The 18,236-nt window shown below is 42.5% G+C and overlaps 2 protein-coding genes across 2 annotated transcripts; both read left to right on the forward strand.

Moving 5' to 3' along the window:
• The first annotated feature begins 1,936 nt into the window (after positions 1-1,936).
• rxfp3.2b (relaxin family peptide receptor 3.2b) lies at positions 1,937-4,174 on the forward strand. The gene has a single exon (XM_085928030.1). It carries the CDS (start codon positions 2,159-2,161, stop codon positions 3,353-3,355), a length of 1,197 nt encoding a protein of 398 aa, XP_085784156.1. The 5' UTR covers positions 1,937-2,158; the 3' UTR covers positions 3,356-4,174.
• Positions 4,175-12,893: 8,719 nt separating this feature from the next.
• LOC147047155 (elongation factor 2b-like) lies at positions 12,894-18,236 on the forward strand. The gene is made up of 13 exons (XM_085927572.1): positions 12,894-13,058; positions 14,044-14,258; positions 14,464-14,645; positions 14,757-14,965; positions 15,087-15,265; positions 15,563-15,668; positions 15,877-16,129; positions 16,218-16,413; positions 16,492-16,858; positions 16,940-17,293; positions 17,367-17,549; positions 17,634-17,766; positions 17,872-18,236. Exons 1-13 carry the CDS (start codon positions 13,056-13,058, stop codon positions 18,063-18,065), a joined length of 2,574 nt encoding a protein of 857 aa, XP_085783698.1. The 5' UTR covers positions 12,894-13,055; the 3' UTR covers positions 18,066-18,236.

The raw sequence follows: 18,236 nt of genomic DNA on the forward strand, positions 1-18,236 counted from the left end.
AACTTTATGGTCTCGTGTTCAAGATCAAGGGAATTATAGAGGCTATTCAAAAACTTGGCAGTGCACATTCAGCACTATCCGTGGCTCCCAGGAGGGTGAGTGTGAACACGATTCTTTTATTCGTGGAGGCAGTCAGCGCTCGAGGCGCAATCCCATCAAGCTACATGCTTCCAATAATTCTTTCATTTTTAATTGCGCTGTCATCCGGGTTTCAGGAGTCACGTTTTTGAATAGGTAGAACATTGGTGAAAATACTGGTGTTATCCAGTATTTATTGCCCAGCCGACAAAAAAAAAAAAAGTCTCATTAAGATGATGGGAATGGTAAAAAATCTGAAAGTTAAAAACTAGTCATGAAAAGAAAGCCTGTGCTAGCTAGTCAGCTTGACATTGTATCTAAGGCCCAACAGCTCTCTTCTATCAAAGTCTTTTGTTTTCAAAAAATCAAAAAGTTTTATCAAGCCATGAACATGAAAACACAATGTTTTAAAACAAAGACCAGTAAAGGTTCTAAATATGGTCACTTCTTCTGAGATACTAATATCATAACTGGCTAACGCTAGAGCTAAGACTGAAACAGTGTACATATTTTGGATACCAAAAGAGTCTTGTTTATTTCTCATCACCATAGTGACCTTTCAAAATAGACAAACTAAAAAGTTCTATTCACTTCTGATGCAAGCAGAAATGAAGTCGAGTGAGATTTAATACGCTGATTTGTCACATTTCAAAATATTACGTGAACACTAGGTTGTGATTTTCATCAAAGTCTTAGTCAGATGTGTTTTTCTCAAAAAGTGAAGCAAAATGAGGAAGAAAAAAAAGCTTTGCTTGCAAACCGATGGAAAAACTGTAGAATACTGTGTGATGTCCTTCAGTATAGCATAATTACTTTACATTCCGTGGAGAGCAATTTATAAGCACCCACTCAAATGTCAGCTGCTTTTAAGACTTCTGTGACTCATAACGTGAAACCTGAGAACAACCTCAATGTTGAGTTTTACAGGTCTTTGAAAAAACAAGAAAAGAATCACAATGGATTAAACCGCAGCAAAATTCAAATGAAGGATTTCATTTTTTAATTAAGATTGTCAGCTGCACATGACTTCCATCTTGGATCACACTAAGCTTTGTTGACAGGTGTACATCCAGTGGAAGACAGCATGAAAAATGTGATTTTTCCGAGACCTTTTGTTATGAAAGCTGGCAGCATAACAACGCGGCTTTGCAGTAGTTATTGCTTATATTAGACTACGACAGCCAACAACAATGTTTTTTTTAATAATACCGAGTTGCTGAAGTAAGACTGGTGGTGTCAGGGAATACTTGTTATTATTCTTGTGGTAAAATCATTCAGATGCATCACACTGAAAAATATTCATAATCTCGCTCTCTCTTTTATGTGTACACGCACTCTCATCAAAGTAGATAAAAATATTTCATAGTATTCATGGTTTATTTGCCTTTATTTCAACACGAGACGTATTTAAATGACCAAAACATTTGTGTATATCAAATCCGATATTGTTCTTTATATACAGATTAATTTAATACTTTTTGGAAGAGAAGCTTGGAGAAATAATCATATTAAATCACAATCAGAATGTGAGGGGAGAAAAAAAACATTGTCATAATTATTTTCTTTAGCCAACAGGTGTCTCAAAATGTCTGCCTAAATGTGTTTATCTGTGTTTAAGTAGCTCAAAAGTAAGAGAGAAGTTGTGTAACCCTGACGTGAGCCTCCTAACACTCTCACGATATGAGCTCCATTTCAAAGGCACACCCACACAATCCCAGAGATGTCACCCCGATTGTTTGTGCCCTCTTTCCTATGCCCCGCCCCCTCCCGTAACGGTCATGCCTGGGAATTTTGACGTAGCAGCGGGAATCGGAGCATGACTCCTCTCCGTCGGCCAGATGAGCGCCGTCAGCCTTGGTGAGCTGTTGCGCTCTCACTTGCAAAACGATAAGCAACAGAGCGGCCAGTAGTCGAGCGGAGGAGGAGAGGATGATCACAGCGGGCGGCAGCTTTTAGAGCAACCTGACACAGATAAAGGAAGAATATGCAGAGCTGCGTGCCACCTTCCCGACCGTTCTTTCGTAATCCCCGGCTGTCCAACTTTGCCCCGACGGGAGGTATATGATCGACCGGGTCCGATATGAACGAAAGCGGAGTTGGAACTCTGGCTCCAGAGTCATGTCAGCAGGAGATGACGGCAGAAGACAACAGTGGTAACTGTAGCGGCAGTTCTAGCGGGAACCTGTCGCTGCACTGCTGGTTGCAGCTGCTCACCAAGGAATCGGGATCGGAATTCCAAGGGGACACCTCCAGCCTTGTGGTGCGGGTGATGATCGCTTGCGTCTACTCGGTGGTGTGTGCGTTGGGGCTTGTGGGCAACGTACTGGCGCTGTGTCTGTTGCACTCGCGTTACAGGCAGAAGCAATCGTCCATCAACTGCTTCGTGATGGGGCTGGCCATCACCGACCTGCAGTTTGTGCTGACTCTGCCCTTCTGGGCGGTGGATACGGCGCTGGACTTCCGTTGGCCGTTCGGCAGAGTCATGTGTAAGATCGTCAGCTCGGTGACTACCATGAACATGTACGCCAGCGTTTTCTTCCTCACCGCCATGAGCGTGGCGCGTTATTATTCCATCTCGTCGGCGCTCAAGATGCACAGCAGGAGGGCGGCGGCCACACGGGCCAAGTGGACCAGTCTGGGGATCTGGGCCGTGTCTCTGTTGGTCACCTTGCCTCACGCCATCTACTCCACCACCGCCCAAGTGTCGGACGAGGAACTTTGCCTGGTGCGTTTCCCGGACACGGCCAACTGGGACCCGCAGCTTCTTTTGGGCTTGTACCACCTTCAAAAAGTCCTGCTCGGCTTCCTCATCCCTCTCATCATCATCAGCGTCTGCTACCTACTTCTTCTACGCCTCGTCCTCAGCCGGCGCATTTCCGGCGCCGCTAATCCGGAAGCGGAACAAGGCCGACAAAACCGTCGCTCCAAAGTCACCAAATCGATCGTGATTGTGGTTCTGTCCTTTTTTCTGTGCTGGCTTCCCAATCAGGCTCTGACACTGTGGGGGGTGCTCATCAAGTTTGACCTGGTGCCCTTCAGCAAAGCTTTCTACAACGTCCAAGCTTACGCCTTCCCGCTAACTGTGTGCCTGGCGCACACCAACAGTTGCCTCAATCCGGTGCTCTACTGCCTGATCCGCCGCGAGTTCCGGGCGGGTCTCAAGGAGATCGTCCTCCACACCACGCCATCCTTCAGGGGTCTGACTCATCTGCTGCGACGCAAAGGCAAAGTGGCAGAGGCGCCGCCCGTCATGGTGCTGGTGCAAATGGATGTTTGAGCGGCAGACAGATGGACGGACCGACGGACAGATGGCTCGGAGACAGTTTTCCAAGTGGAGGGCTGTCATTGTTTATTTGGTAGCCTCACCCAAATCCCATCAAGGCATCAAATGCCAACTCCTTCATTTATATTCTGCTTTTGTGACAATAACAATCATGCCCGACGCAGTGAGACATGGCCCACTTTTCCCCTTTTACCCGTTATGTAATCACAAATACGTTTTCGTACCCCGACCATTTGTCTCTTTGTGATAGACCCTGATTGTGACGCCCCACCCCTCCCTCCTCGCCCCCTTCACTGGAATGTAATCATGAATATGTATCAATGTCAATCACGAATGAATTTTTAGAGAGCTGAAGCACTTGGCTGCTCATCTGGGATGAGCTCGAGGGTTACGACGTGTAATCCTTATTTAACATTTGCCAACGAGGAGCGGTGAGGTATCAAATTTCTTTCACTGAAAAATCCCTCTGGCTCATCCCTCAGTGATGCATACAATGGAAGTTTGTCAGGCTTTTTTTCAATTGCAGTGTTTGCTCTTGCATTGTTCATGTTGTGAAAATTGCTTAAAAATCATTAAAAGATGGCTCATTTTTTGAAGCTTACTAGATTTAGGAACAAAGGCAGTGAAGTCAAATTGTGATGTCAATGGGCCTCATTCACACAGTATGTGCAGTTTGTTTAGTTTGTAGTAGGAACCAAAAAAAGTTTGAACAGGAGTCGTGAGCAGTTTTTAAACATTGCTATAAAATACAATATTGATGAATATTAACGACATTGTTTTTCTGTTCCCTCAAGCGAGCAATAAAAAAGGTTAACCATGAGCATTTCCAGTCTTTCAAATAAAAGTGTGTGTACAATTTTTTACATAAATTTATCAGACACAATCTTTCATTTCATGACTGAGTCATTTTTGCCAAATTAAAAAAGACTTTGACTCAAATTTATAAACAAGTATCTGTGGCCAAAATAAAATGAGCCATGCTTCATTATACTCGCTTGGCATTAAAAACCTTTTTGTAGTTAAATCAATTTGAAGGAACATTTCTGTGTGATCTTCTGAAAGGAAAGAGCAAATACATTTTGTCAAATCTTGAGTCAACATTGTGAGGCGTTATCATTGTGGACTCAGCTGTATAATTTGGCGTTCCTTGAGTAGGCGTTGGATTCGACTGCCTTGTTTAAACGTCAAAAAAAAAAAAAAAAGCTCAAAGGGCACAGAGCATCTGACACAATCAAAAAAAAAAATCATGTAAATATCTCTTGGCTACTATTTAATTATATTTATACATTGATAGTTGCTATCAATAATCTGACATTAAAGCCAAAGCTATGTAAATTCACTCGAGTTCAATGTAAGCTATATTGGAGAATAATGAGCGTTGTCGAAGCGATAAGCAGTGACACTAATTAGAGGCTGACTAAGAGTGTGAAGGCGAGTCGTGATTCAAACACTTTTGTCCACAGATCTAAGGACAACCCGAAAAACTAATGACAACAATTTGCACTCTGAAAAAAAACAATCATTTGTGATAACTAAACTCCTTCAAACAGAATTAGTCAAATAGGGTGTTAGCTAGGAAATAGGAGTTCAGAACATTTTTCCATCCCATTAAGATAATTTAAGCAAATATCAGTGAGATTGTTTGTTTTATTAGTTTCTTTTTGCTCCATTAAAAGTGTTTTCACTTGTGTAGCCACACCTTAGCAGCTGGAATCACATTTTATGTTGAAAGCACTGAACCAGCTACCTTGCCTCTAGCAAAACACCTAGAAAGGTAGAGAAAGAATTTTCATTAATTAGTTGTGAAGCGGCTTAGGCCTAACGTGTTTCTTTGAATTATTTACTCGCTTTGGGCAGTGGACTGAAACAAAACAAAGCAAAACGTCCTGTCATTGCGACCGACCTAAATTTAAAGCCCTCGTTATTTCTGTTTCCACGTTGACAGCCATGCACACCAAAAGAATTTTCAGGCTTTGGGGGGTTTTTTTTTTTTTCTTTCTACTTTGTCGTGCGTCGTTCTCGGTCACTGTCCTCGTGACATTGATCTTTGATAAAAGCAGCCAGTAGAGCGCTGCATGTTAATGGGGCAGCATCTGTTGACCTAAAGTCACAATATGTAGTCATTTATTCAACCTTGAACCATTGTGATTGTGCATTGCCTTGCATTGATGACTCTGGTTGCCATGGTGATGACTGCCACACCGAAATTTAGTGGACCATAATGATGCCGGACCGATCGAGACTCATTTTATGTTGCGTTATCTCGGGCTTCGGCTTTAATATAACTTCCAGACATGTTACTTTCTCGCCCCCCTACATCGAGAAAATATATATTTTTTGTCATTAGAGTTCAAATTGGATTGTAGAAATAAATAAGCACAAACCTGAAAAGACAAAAATCATTGACATCATAGCATTTCATCAATACTCAATTACGCTCCCCCGGGACAGGAAGCCATCGTAGGAGGTAGCATGGCATCCAAGGAGATGACCTTTCCTTATGCATCGTGTTTGACACATGAGTGGAACATCTAATCGTGGCCCATTAGTGGGACACCAATAAGCTGTTTTGATGCTGCGTTGACTTCTTCAGCTTCAGATGGAATTATTTAAGCGGCATGGTCATCGTGAGTCATTTCAATCAAAAAGAGCATGCAGGGAAAATGATGTGTAAAAGCTTACCGTGTAGCCATCACACGTGAGGCGTCATACTGTTTGAGCTCTGGGGGGGGCTGATGATGATGATGATGATGATGCTCAACATGGAGAGCTTATTATTGTGGAGCTCTTCCAGATGGTATCCACCTCTGTATTGAATCCTCATTTGTTTTGAAAAATCACTTTCTTTGTGAATTTTGGATTGACAGCTCCCTCCCAAAGTTTTTCTTTTTTTCTTATTTATTGAGGAGATCATCTTCTCAACATTTCCCAATGAGTCATCTCAAGGAGCATCTCATTTGGAGTCTCTCGCACTATGATACTCACATGAAGTTTCAGTCAACTTCTTGAAACATTTTGTTGCCTTTTTATGTCCATACTTTCTACTATCAATTCAATTTTAAATCCTAAAGCCACAAAATGTTATCATGCTGAGTATAAAGACGCCTGAATACAATACGTTCATCAGTCCTCGACCGGGCCTCTTCTCGGCTCCTATTTTATCAAATGTTAGTTTCTTTTCTCAGTAATAATCACTTTGGATGCTGCCCTGGTTATCATGCTATGTTTGCTCGGGGTGCGCATTGTTCCGTGTGAGGTAAATATCCGCAAAAGTCTAAGCTAAAGCCTCGGCGGTCGACAGAGTGCAACCCAATTTTGTAATTGAATGGGATGAATGCATGAGTGCGCTGACCACCGAGCTGCCCGCCAGCCTCGCCTGGCCATTGTGTGAAAAGATACACAATTATCACTATTGAAACCTCACAAGGTATTCCTCAAGGGTCAATGATAAGCCCCTTTCATTTCTTTTATTCTGTAAATATAAAGCTTATTCAGTGTAAAGATTGCATTCAACTTCATACATTTTCCGAGTCAAATTTATATATCAGATTCTTACAGCAACTTAGCACTCTTACACTCACGATGGAAATTTTGCTGTTGTCTGTTGAGTGACGCCGCCTAAAGTGCTGTGTCTGATCATCGGCTTTAGAGATTGGAAAACCACGCAGGTGTGCTGTGACCAGTGTTGGCTTTGGAGATGCGAGATAAAGCAAGGTCAAAATGATTTGGAAGTAGGTTTCCGGCTCCATGTGCAGCCAGGTTTTTCTTCCCGCATATCTCATTTTCATATTATCTCCCTCTTTGTTTTGCTGATCCCGTGGGGCCTTTCACTTTGAGGTTAGGTAAAGAAAAAAGGCGACATTTGTTGTCTGTAGGAGTGCAAAATGGCGTGACGAGTAGTTTGTCCTGCCGCTAGCTAGCGTTAAATCCTTTCACATTTAATTAGGATGACTTTTTTACTCTCCATTAGAGGAAATCCAAAGCAAACCCCCAAAGGGGTTAGACGACTCTTTCAAGGCTTTTGAACATTTCCCAATATTGACAGCGTTCTTGTAACGTGTGACAGCACGACATAGTGAATATGGCGAGTGACAAATGAGTTGAGAAGTGACTCACAAAACAACATTGGATGAGGTCTTAGTGACATATCGTTGAGGAGCAAAGAGCGCAATTTGTTTTGATTTGAGACAAAGTAAGCAATGCAGCAAATAAAACTTGCTTTTGTAGTCTCGCTGAGGACATTTGATAAAAACTTGGTGACAGAATGCACTCATTTTATCTTTCTCCACGAACAAAGTGTTCAACAGTATTGTCTCCAGATGGCCTTGGCCAATATCGCCATTTTGTTTCTCACAATACAATTGATTCAAGGATTCGAGTAATGCTCGAGTACACGTAAGGGAAAATCTTTTCAGTGTCCTTGTTTATAAGGAATTTAACACTTGGAGATGGCGTTAAGAACCCTTGACATTACCTCAGCCAAGCAAGTCAGTCGTGACAAAAGGGTGAGGAAAAAAAATGAATGATTATTCCATTATAGGACACGATTGCAAGGATCTCATTCACTCGTGATGGCCAATTTCCTTCACCCATTGGCAAAGCGTGACCCTTAAAAGTCAGATTTTTAATCTAATGCCATTCAAACTCTTACTGAGATTCATGGCGAGGTTAATAGAAGCTATTCGGAATTAAAGATGACAAGGTCTTTCCATATAGTTCACCTTTTCCACAGGGACACTTTATCAAGTGCTGCCATGACTGGGAGGGATTCAAAAGATAATTAGAATTTAAAGAGAGATAGAGAAAAAACCACTGCTTCTCACAGCTGTTTACTTGACTCACTTTCCAGACGATTTTGTTTGACAGCTAATAGAAACAGAGTAGACTTGTTCGAAAATAACAGAATGTAGCCATAGGACACTCATAAGCAATGTCAAGTTACATCGTTGCATGTCACCCTAGACATAATTTCCCAAAGGATTTGATCTAATAAAATTGAAAAACCAATGTGTGTATATAGCCTTGCTCGATGTTATTTACTGTTCATGGTTGTGTTATGTATCGAATTATCGTGTCAAAGATGCGCCGGCACGCCCCATAGTTTGATTAAAAAAATAAATAAATAGAGAAATAAATCCTCGGAGAGCGTCCTTATCGTTTTTCTCCTCGGTTACAAGAGAACATTGCCTGTGAAAATTAAGTCAGTTCAAAAAAAACATTTTTTATGATTAGCATCAGGTGCAGGACGGAAACTGCATTTTTTTGCCAACAATGAAAAGTGTTCCAAATGTCAGAGAGACAATCATACTTGTGGCAAAAAAGGGGAATTGTTTATGCGGTGGTTTTCTTATGAACAAGAAGAATATTGGACAAAAAGATTGAGGCAACAATTTAGGAGCATTTTTTTTTTTTTTTATATTGTAAACAAATCATTTTTTAGGATATGAATAAATAACAAGCTAGCTGAGTTTTGGGTCCAAACCGAAAAACTCATTCCAGCCTCTTACCCAAGATGATCTCATTGTGTCATTCACTCATCAACTATGACAAGCTCATTTTATAAACCCTCACCTTTGTAAAATCCTGTGGCATGAAGTGAAAATGTAATATTCAAAGATCATCTTCAACTTCTGGCTGTTGTCTCTTGCGATTTGAACAGTGCTCCTGGTAGCACTCAATCTGGACCGCATTAAGAACATAGCTGAATAATTTAATTTCACCGACTTGCCTGTCCCGACTGATTTGGTGGCCTAAAACTCAGGCCAGAGAAATCTGGAAGGTTAGATGCCTTGCAAAGCGGCACTTGGGCACTCCACCCCACCCATGTGGTCGGAAATTCCTGTCTGGTATTTATCCACAGATGTCCAACATGGATTAGAATATTTTACTGGAGAATTCTGAACACAATCTTGACCTCCTGCTGTTTCTTTATCGAGCGACGCCGCTGTTGGCTCGCCTCCGAGTGCGTGCCCGCCAGTATTCCCTGTATTGCACATAAATGGGATTTATTCATCTTTTTGCATGATCCGGCTTCTCATTCTGGCGAGCGAGGCTGGTGACTCAGTTTAGGCGAGATATTAATGGAATTGGCTGGATTTGAAATCTTTAGCTGAAGTCAGAATATTTGATATTAGTAACGGTTTTGAGGCAAAACCTGCATGGCCCAGTTAAAGAAATTAGAAGTTCAGAAATGGAAAAAAAAAACTCTTTTAACTATGCAGTCGACGAAGTAACATTCAAGATGCATTTTTCAGATTAAGGCCAATATTTTGCATATAATTTCCTTTGAGGGATTCAAACACAAAGGTTGACTCATCATTCCTTTCATTATCTCATCACCTCGACTTTGACTTCATATGTTTAAAAAATGATATCCGGTGCCCCAACTGTGCCCTTTGACGACCCCTCAATTTTAAATATGGCTGGTTGTAGCATAACGAGAGAGGAAAACGTTACACAAGATGATATAAATAAAATCCCCTTGGAATTCTGTCACGGGCACAGCTCGGCACTGCTTTGATGAAAAGTACATTTTCTGCCTCAACTTGTTGAATAATTTCACCGCTGCTTGGCTCATTAATTATGATCAAGGTAGTGAAAACCTGGGCCATGTTTCCTCATCTCTGTAGTATTGTTTCCGTGGATCTTGAAATCCAATTATGCCTTTGAAATCATTTGAGTTCATTGCTTCCACACTTATTGATTGCTTTTTATGTGTAGCGGAAGATGCTCACAGAAAATGGAAACAAAATGTTCGGAAGTGGCAGAAACGGCGGGAGGTAGAACGTCCCACTTGTTAGTCGTCGATAGCGACTCTTGTCAAATAAAAGGATCGACTTGTCACAGTGTGAAAGAGAAAGCGGAAGAAAATCGGCAAAAATGAAAATATGCTGCTCGGAAGAGTCAAATGAACACTTAAATCATAGATATTCTTTTTTTTTTAAGAATTCAAACTTCCAAGTGAAAATGATCATTTATTATTTTTTTAATTCATCATTATCATTAAGAAAAAAAATTCTAACTCAGCAACTGAAATTTTAATCTGGGCTACATTGGAAAAAAATATTTTCACAGCCTCAATGAACGAGAAAGGATGACGACTGTAGCAAACAGTTGCGGGGGGAAAAAAAATCTTTGTTCGTTTATGTGTCAGTAGGAAAAAAAAAAAAACACTCTGCCCTACATTTATTTTTGTATTCATATAAAAACCACTTATTGTGTTCTATTATCATTCAGTTTGAATTAGGAAACTGACAAATCAGAGGAGGAAATGCCTTGTGGGGCATTGACACATGCTGTTCAGAGCCGTCATCCTGCTATTTACGCCCAAAGAGGCGCATGGCGATAAAATGGTTATCTTCTTTTAAAAATAAAAATAAAATAGCTGCTCCCTTCACTCAATACATCACGATAACGTAAAAATGGACTTACGTAGACTTCTTTTCTTTTAATTGTGTCGATTTTATGTGTGTTCGGCGACCTTGAGTGCCGTGAAAGGCACCATACAAATAAAATGTATTATTATTATTATTATTATTATTTTATCTGTATTGTCGCCACGTCTATTTTCTGATAACCACGACTACAAATGGGCTGTGCACGCCATTAGGTATAAGGGGAATTCACTTTATGGGACCTGATAACAACATTGAATAAAATTGCTTCATATTCTCAGAAGAGGCGATATTACCTTTTGAAATTGACATTCAACCAGGAATATCCATACATTTATTAATTTTGTATTCCGCTAAACTATTGAACAATTAGCGAATCACTGGGGAAATTAAATTATGTAAAATTTGTCTTGTGACTTTTAAAAAATTCCTGCTGGAGTAATTTCACCCCACCACCCATCGGACATAATTTCTGTGCGTAGCATTTCCGGTATGGAAGTCGTAAACAATAAAACTATAAACAATCGAAGCCATCAAAATAAGTGCATTGTAGTATTCTTCTAAGTTCCTTTATGTGTCTGTAGAGTTAACTTTTAGTTTGTCATTTATGTATATCCTTGTATAGATTTTAGTGGGGGGAAAGATTTCCCTTGCGGCCCCCCTCTAACTCCGCCACTGGTCGATAGCTGTATGAAGAATCCCAATTACAGGCTCAAAAATTTCCATTTATGTGCAGTTTTTGGTGTAGTGTGAGTCTAAAAATGAAACACAAATGCCAAGCCACATTTGGAGTCGAAGCCCCACTTGGGAGAATCTTCAAAGAAGAGAATGTGCGTGCGGAAGTCGAGTGAATACATCCAAGCGTGACCTTTCAAAAATCTAGGTCACTGGTATGTGATGGATGCTTGCAGATTGATTGCCAGTAAACACAGAGTAGCATGACACCCAAAACCCCTTTCAGATTTGACAAGGTGTCTTAAAAGCTTGCAGTGACATTGCCAAGCAACCGAAAGAGCAGAATGCTTGAGTGAGTATTACTTCAGTGGATCTTCTAAAAGAGAAATGTAAGAATGCAATGGAAGAAGACATTGTTATGCCAGAGAGGCGAGACAAAATACATGTTTCTATGTTCATGTTGCTTTTCAAATCAGCACAATGGTGATGTTCATTATTTGTCAGACACATTATTACGTGAAGGTCACAGAAAGGTCAAACATACTATACGCAAAAACATTTAGCTCTCTTTGGGCAATCAAGTCAAGTCAAATACATTTTATGCAAGTAGCAAACTTTAACATACTATCACTTGGTAGATATGGCGCAACTTGTCTAGTACCATTTTTTGAGGGGAAAAATACCACTTTTGGATTGTAATTATTTATTTCTGTAACTTTTACAATGATTTGTATCCACTCCTCTCAGGGTTATCTTTTCTTTTCTGAATGACTCTCATCGAGAATTTGTGTGAATATGCTTTTCTGCATAATTTGCACTCAGGCCACAGCTTGCAGAAAAAGCATCCCTTAGAATTCATGTCATTGCAATTCATTGTTAATTACTCAGGCTGAGTTGTCGCCAGCAATTATTCTGGAATGCACGAGGCTATGGACGAGCACAAGCGGTGCGGGGGAAAATTAAATAAGACCGTTTCACAAATCCTCCCTGTTTGCCTTGGGCCTGTCACTTTTATGCCATTAATGGCAATGCATATAAACCTTCTTTTTTTACTATTGCATTATTTTTGTGGCGTAAGCTTTTATAGGGATACATTCAGCTCAGAAATGGAATAATATTCTCTCGTACTATTTTATTATGCCTACAACCTTAATGGGATCACTATGTGGCCTTGACTCATTGAAAACGCAAGAAGAGGAAAATTCTCCAGTACAATATATTTTATACTTATCTATTTTGTAGGTGCAGGTGCATTTCTTCTTCAACGCCTACCTGCAGTCGTCATCCTTCATTCTACTAGAATAAAATAACTTTTCAGGTCAAGAACAAGATGATGCAACAAACTTATTTATTGGACTTGGGAAGAAGCTGTCACCTTCTAGTCTAGAACTCTATCTACTGGACGAAGTGATTATTACCAGTCTTGAATTCTTGAATAGAGCTGAGAAGAGCCTGGATGCGGCTGCGCAAAAGCGTGATGACGTCACCGACGCGACGCACGCTTTATATATTGAGTTCGTCTGACGTCAGCGTTCTCTTCCCTGCCTAGGCCCTCGTGTGGTGGGCAGTGTAATATTTGCTGTCGGCTTTTCCTCCACCGAGCGAATCCAAAACCATCCGTCAAAATGGTAAGATGATTCGGTTTTTGTGAGTTTCCGCGGGATACGTAAAGCGGCAGGGTTCTCTTAAACGTTGTTATTACAGATTTTATCGATTATTAATCCGCTCGCGAGCGATTTTGGGCGTCGATCATTCACCGATGGAAAAAAATGGCAACCATTATTTCATAACTACAGCTGTTGAACGCCGAGCGAGCTTTAAAACGATTATCCGCTTGATAATATTACAAAGTTATACACGAATAGCGTTGTGCTTCTCGGTTGGGTTGTGTTCTCGTCGTCGAGGCCTGTACTTGGAGCGGCGGTTTGCTAACGTACCGGCTCTTAAGAGCTTCTTTGTGCACTGACATGAACGGCCCAAACAGCTGATGGTAATATGAAACGTCGATTCCTAATCGGTCGAATTCCGACTGTCGTGGTCGGACGACAAACACGTCGGCCAAAATGGTTGCTGCTGTTGCTCGGTTTAAGAACCCGCCGGCCTATTGTCACTATGCCGTGGGGTACGTCGTTTAGTCAACGTGCTAATGCTAACGCGTAGCATTGTGTCAAAGTCTGTACACGTGGCCAATTCACCGACATTTGATACTCGAGTGTGCGATATTTGCAATACCGCCCCATTTTGCCTCTGTAAAAACAAGACACGTGATGCTTAAGTATCTATTATGGAAAACGAGTTGCGATTACGGGTTCACAACGCCCTGGCATTCGAATGATGCGTCACAGAGCGTTTTTTCTCTTCCCCTATCGGTGAGGTGGCTTCATTTCCAGTGCAGTGTTTAAAAATGAATGCAGAATGGTACCTTATACCTTGCAACATGTCTCGGGGGTGACTAGAGTAGAAGAAAATGTGTCTAGTTTTGCAGTTATTGAGTATTAGATGTATTTTCTACTTCATAAATACAGAGTGTAAGTACATCCGCCATGTAAAGTGGTAATAATCAATAGTTGTATTATGTCTGCGTGCACATCTAATCTATCCTTGTCCCTGCAGGTGAACTTTACAATCGACCAGATCCGTGCCATCATGGACAAAAAGGCCAACATCCGTAACATGTCTGTGATTGCGCACGTCGATCACGGCAAATCCACCTTGACCGACTCACTCGTGTCCAAGGCTGGTATCATCGCCTCGGCCCGTGCTGGGGAAACCCGTTTCACCGACACGCGAAAGGACGAACAAGATCGTTGCATTACCATCAAGTCTACGTAAGCATTGATGTTGAATTTTATTCATTTTTAAGGGTTTCTGCATTTTGGGGAAACTGTCAGTTGACTGATAAGATGAGGTCAGTTAAATTCTGATCCATGACTCAGGATGACTTCCAAATAATATTTTTTGAAAACAATAACACTATGCATATATATATTTTTGTGATGCTCATTTTAAAACTGCCTGTCTCCAATGTTAAAGCGCCATCTCCATGTTCTACGAGTTGGCCGAGAATGACTTGGCCTTCATCAAGCAGTCCAAGGATGGCTCCGGCTTCTTGATCAACCTGATCGACTCTCCTGGACACGTTGACTTCTCCTCTGAAGTGACCGCTGCTCTCCGTGTCACCGACGGAGCTCTGGTGGTCGTTGACTGCGTTTCTGGTAAGTAAGGAAGCAGCTGTATCTGCGATGATGCTGTTGCACTCTTCCTTGTCGCTGTTTGCAATGTGCAAAATAATTGACTCATCGTTTGTTATTGTCTCTCCATGCAAGGCGTGTGCGTCCAAACCGAGACTGTGCTCCGCCAAGCCATCTGCGAGCGCATCAAGCCAGTCCTGATGATGAACAAAATGGACCGTGCCTTGTTGGAGCTGCAGCTCGAGCCCGAGGACTTGTACAAAACTTTCCAGTGCATCATCGAGAACGTCAACGTCATCATTTCCACTTATGGTGAAGAGGACGGACCCATGGGCAATATAATGGTGTGTGTAACTAATTGGTGCATACAAATCCTAAAACGTCCAGCCTTTAACTGCAGATAGAAAAAACTCTCAACACGAGCCACAAATGTTTGGTAAGTTTTGTTTATTTGCTAATTTCCAGATTGATCCAGTCGTTGGCACCGTCGGCTTTGGTTCTGGCCTCCACGGATGGGCTTTCACCCTCAAGCAGTTTGCTGAGATGTACGCGGCCAAATTTGCTGCCAAGGGCAACACCGAGATGACTTCTGCTGAGCGTTGCAAGAAGGTGGAAGACATGATGAAGAAACTGTGGGGTGACAGGTACAGAGTCCATTCGTTGAAAAGATCACTTGGGGGGGGGGGGGGCAATTATTTGATTTCTGTTAAATTTGTGAGCAATCAATTTGATGGATAGGGGAAAGTCGATGGGGGGGTCCCGGCAAGTGACAAAATTTGGAAAAGAGAAATTTGTACTTGGTTAAGAAGCTTTATTGGCAAAAACCATATGGAACGCATTGTTGTGAAGTAATTTTTTTTTTTCTTCAAAGTACCTCCTCCTGGACATTGAAAGGAATTAAAGTTTTTGTGTGTACTGAATGTCCTGCTTTTTGTTTGTAGGTACTTTGACCCAGCCAGTGGCAAGTTTTCCAAGTCCTCAAATGGAGCCGATGGCAAGAGGATCCCTCGCAGCTTTGTCCATCTTATCCTTGACCCCATCTTCAAGGTAAAGATTATTTGTGCAGTCAAAAGAGATCAAACTGCGTGTTGGCGCTAAAACCTGCAAGTGATGACTTTCAAAGCATTCTTCACTTTGACCTGATTTATAGTTGTGATGATCATCGTTTGTCTGAGCGGGTCGCGGAATGTGTTTGTGTTAAGACCTCTTTGATTTCAGTGTTTGGATTTGAAAAATGTGCTCAATTCCTCCCCAGGTGTTTGATGCCATCATGAACTTTAAGAAGGAGGAGACGAGCAAGCTGATCCAAAAGTTGGACATCAAGTTGGATGCCGAGGACAAGGATAAAGAAGGCAAGCCCCTGCTGAAGGCTGTGATGCGTCGCTGGCTGCCAGCTGGAGAGGCCCTCCTTCAGATGATCACCATCCACCTGCCTTCCCCCGTCACTGCCCAAAAGTACCGTTGCGAGCTGCTCTATGAAGGACCCGACGAAGATGAGGCCGCCATGGGTATGGTGGAAAGAAGAAAAAAAACTTTGTTGAATGCAACTACTCTGATGTATTGGTTTTGTTTTCACCAACTGATCTTTTCTTTCAGGTATCAAGAATTGTGACTCCAAGGCTCCCTTAATGATGTACATCTCTAAGATGGTGCCCACCAGTGACAAGGGACGCTTCTATGCCTTTGGCCGTGTCTTCTCTGGAACCGTTTCCACTGGTCTCAAAGTGCGTATCATGGGACCCAACTACACCCCTGGAAAGAAAGAAGATCTCTACTTGAAGCCAATCCAGAGGTCAGTTTTCACACGCCACCCAAATTGTCTTGTCCAATCACTGTTGAAATTCTAATTTGTCCCCTTCTCACTCACCAGGACCATTCTGATGATGGGTCGCTACACTGAGCCCATTGAAGACGTGCCCTGTGGTAACATTGTGGGTCTGGTTGGCGTGGATCAGTTCCTGGTCAAGACTGGAACCATCACCACCTTTGAGCAAGCACACAACATGAAAGTTATGAAGTTCAGCGTCAGCCCTGTGGTGAGGGTCGCCGTGGAAGCCAAGAACCCCGCCGATCTCCCCAAGCTGGTGGAGGGCTTGAAGCGTCTGTCCAAGTCCGATCCCATGGTCCAGTGTATCATTGAAGAGTCTGGAGAGCACATTGTTGCTGGAGCCGGAGAGCTTCACCTGGAGATCTGCCTCAAGGATCTTGAAGAGGACCATGCTTGCATCCCACTCAAGGTGATTTATTAAATAATAATAAAGCAGCACACAATTATGGTCATATTCTTAATCTAGTCCTTTTTTTTGCTCTCCTTCTAGAAATCAGAGCCCGTGGTGTCTTACAGGGAGACTGTCAGCGCCGAGTCCTCAATCGTGTGTCTGTCCAAGTCCCCCAACAAGCACAACCGTCTGTTCATGAAGGCACGGCCCTTAGAAGACGGTTTGCCGGAGGACATTGAGAAGGGAGACGTCAGCGCTCGTCAGGAGTTGAAGGCCCGTGCCCGCTACCTTGCAGAAAAGTATGATTGGGAAGCCACAGACTGCAAGAAGATCTGGTGCTTCGGCCCTGACGGAACTGGTCCCAACCTGCTGGTGGATGTGACCAAGGGAGTGCAGTACCTTAATGAGATTAAGGACAGTGTTGTGGCTGGTTTCCAGTGGGCTGTCAAGGAGGTACAAAAGAAGTTGTTGAGTCAGCGTTGATGAAAACGTGTAAATTGGTGCTAATCGTGATTATTGTATTCAGGGCGTCCTCTGTGAAGAGAACATGCGTGCGGTTCGCTTTGATATCCACGATGTCACCCTGCACACAGATGCCATCCATCGCGGTGGTGGACAGATTATGCCCACCACTCGCAGAGTTCTGTATGCATGCGAGCTCACGGCTGAGCCCAGAATGATGGAGCCTGTCTATCTGGTGGAGATCCAGGTCAGTCTTGAATTTATACTTGGCATGGCAATTTTAGTCTCGACATATTTGCAATTAAAACGCTTACTCTCCTATCTCGTGTAGTGTCCTGAGGCTGCCATGGGTGGAATCTATGGTGTGTTGACCAAGAGACGTGGTCACGTGTTTGAGGAATCCAGTGTCCTCGGTACACCCATGCGTGTCATCAAGGCCTACCTGCCTGTCATGGAGTCGTTTGGTATGTGTTTGCAGCAAAGTGGCCCCAAAACACCGCCAAGAACTGTTTTTTTACCCTGCGACTTTGGCCCACTAACTTACTAATGCAACACGGCTCCATTTGCAGGTTTCACAGCCGACCTTCGTTCCAACACCGGTGGCCAGGCCTTCCCCCAGTGTGTCTTTGACCATTGGCAGATCCTCCCTGGAAACCCGTTGGAACCCACAAGCAAGCCCGGTATTGTGGTCACCGATACACGTAAACGCAAGGGCCTGAAAGAAGGCGTGCCGGCCTTGGACAACTACCTGGACAAATTATAAAAGCCTGGACCACTATTTGCTTATTGCCTCATTCCTTCCCCACACATGTAATCGGCACTGTGGGACCGGACTGTACAGAACACAGTGAGCACCAAGTTTGCCAAACGGATTGACAATATAAATGATAAACTCAACAAAAAATTGTAAACAAATAAAAGAAAATAAAACCTA

Source organism: Syngnathus leptorhynchus, chromosome 13 (genome assembly GCF_054491065.1).
Source record: "Syngnathus leptorhynchus isolate UIUO chromosome 13, UIUO_Slep, whole genome shotgun sequence".
Classification (NCBI taxonomy): Eukaryota; Metazoa; Chordata; class Actinopteri; order Syngnathiformes; family Syngnathidae; genus Syngnathus; species Syngnathus leptorhynchus.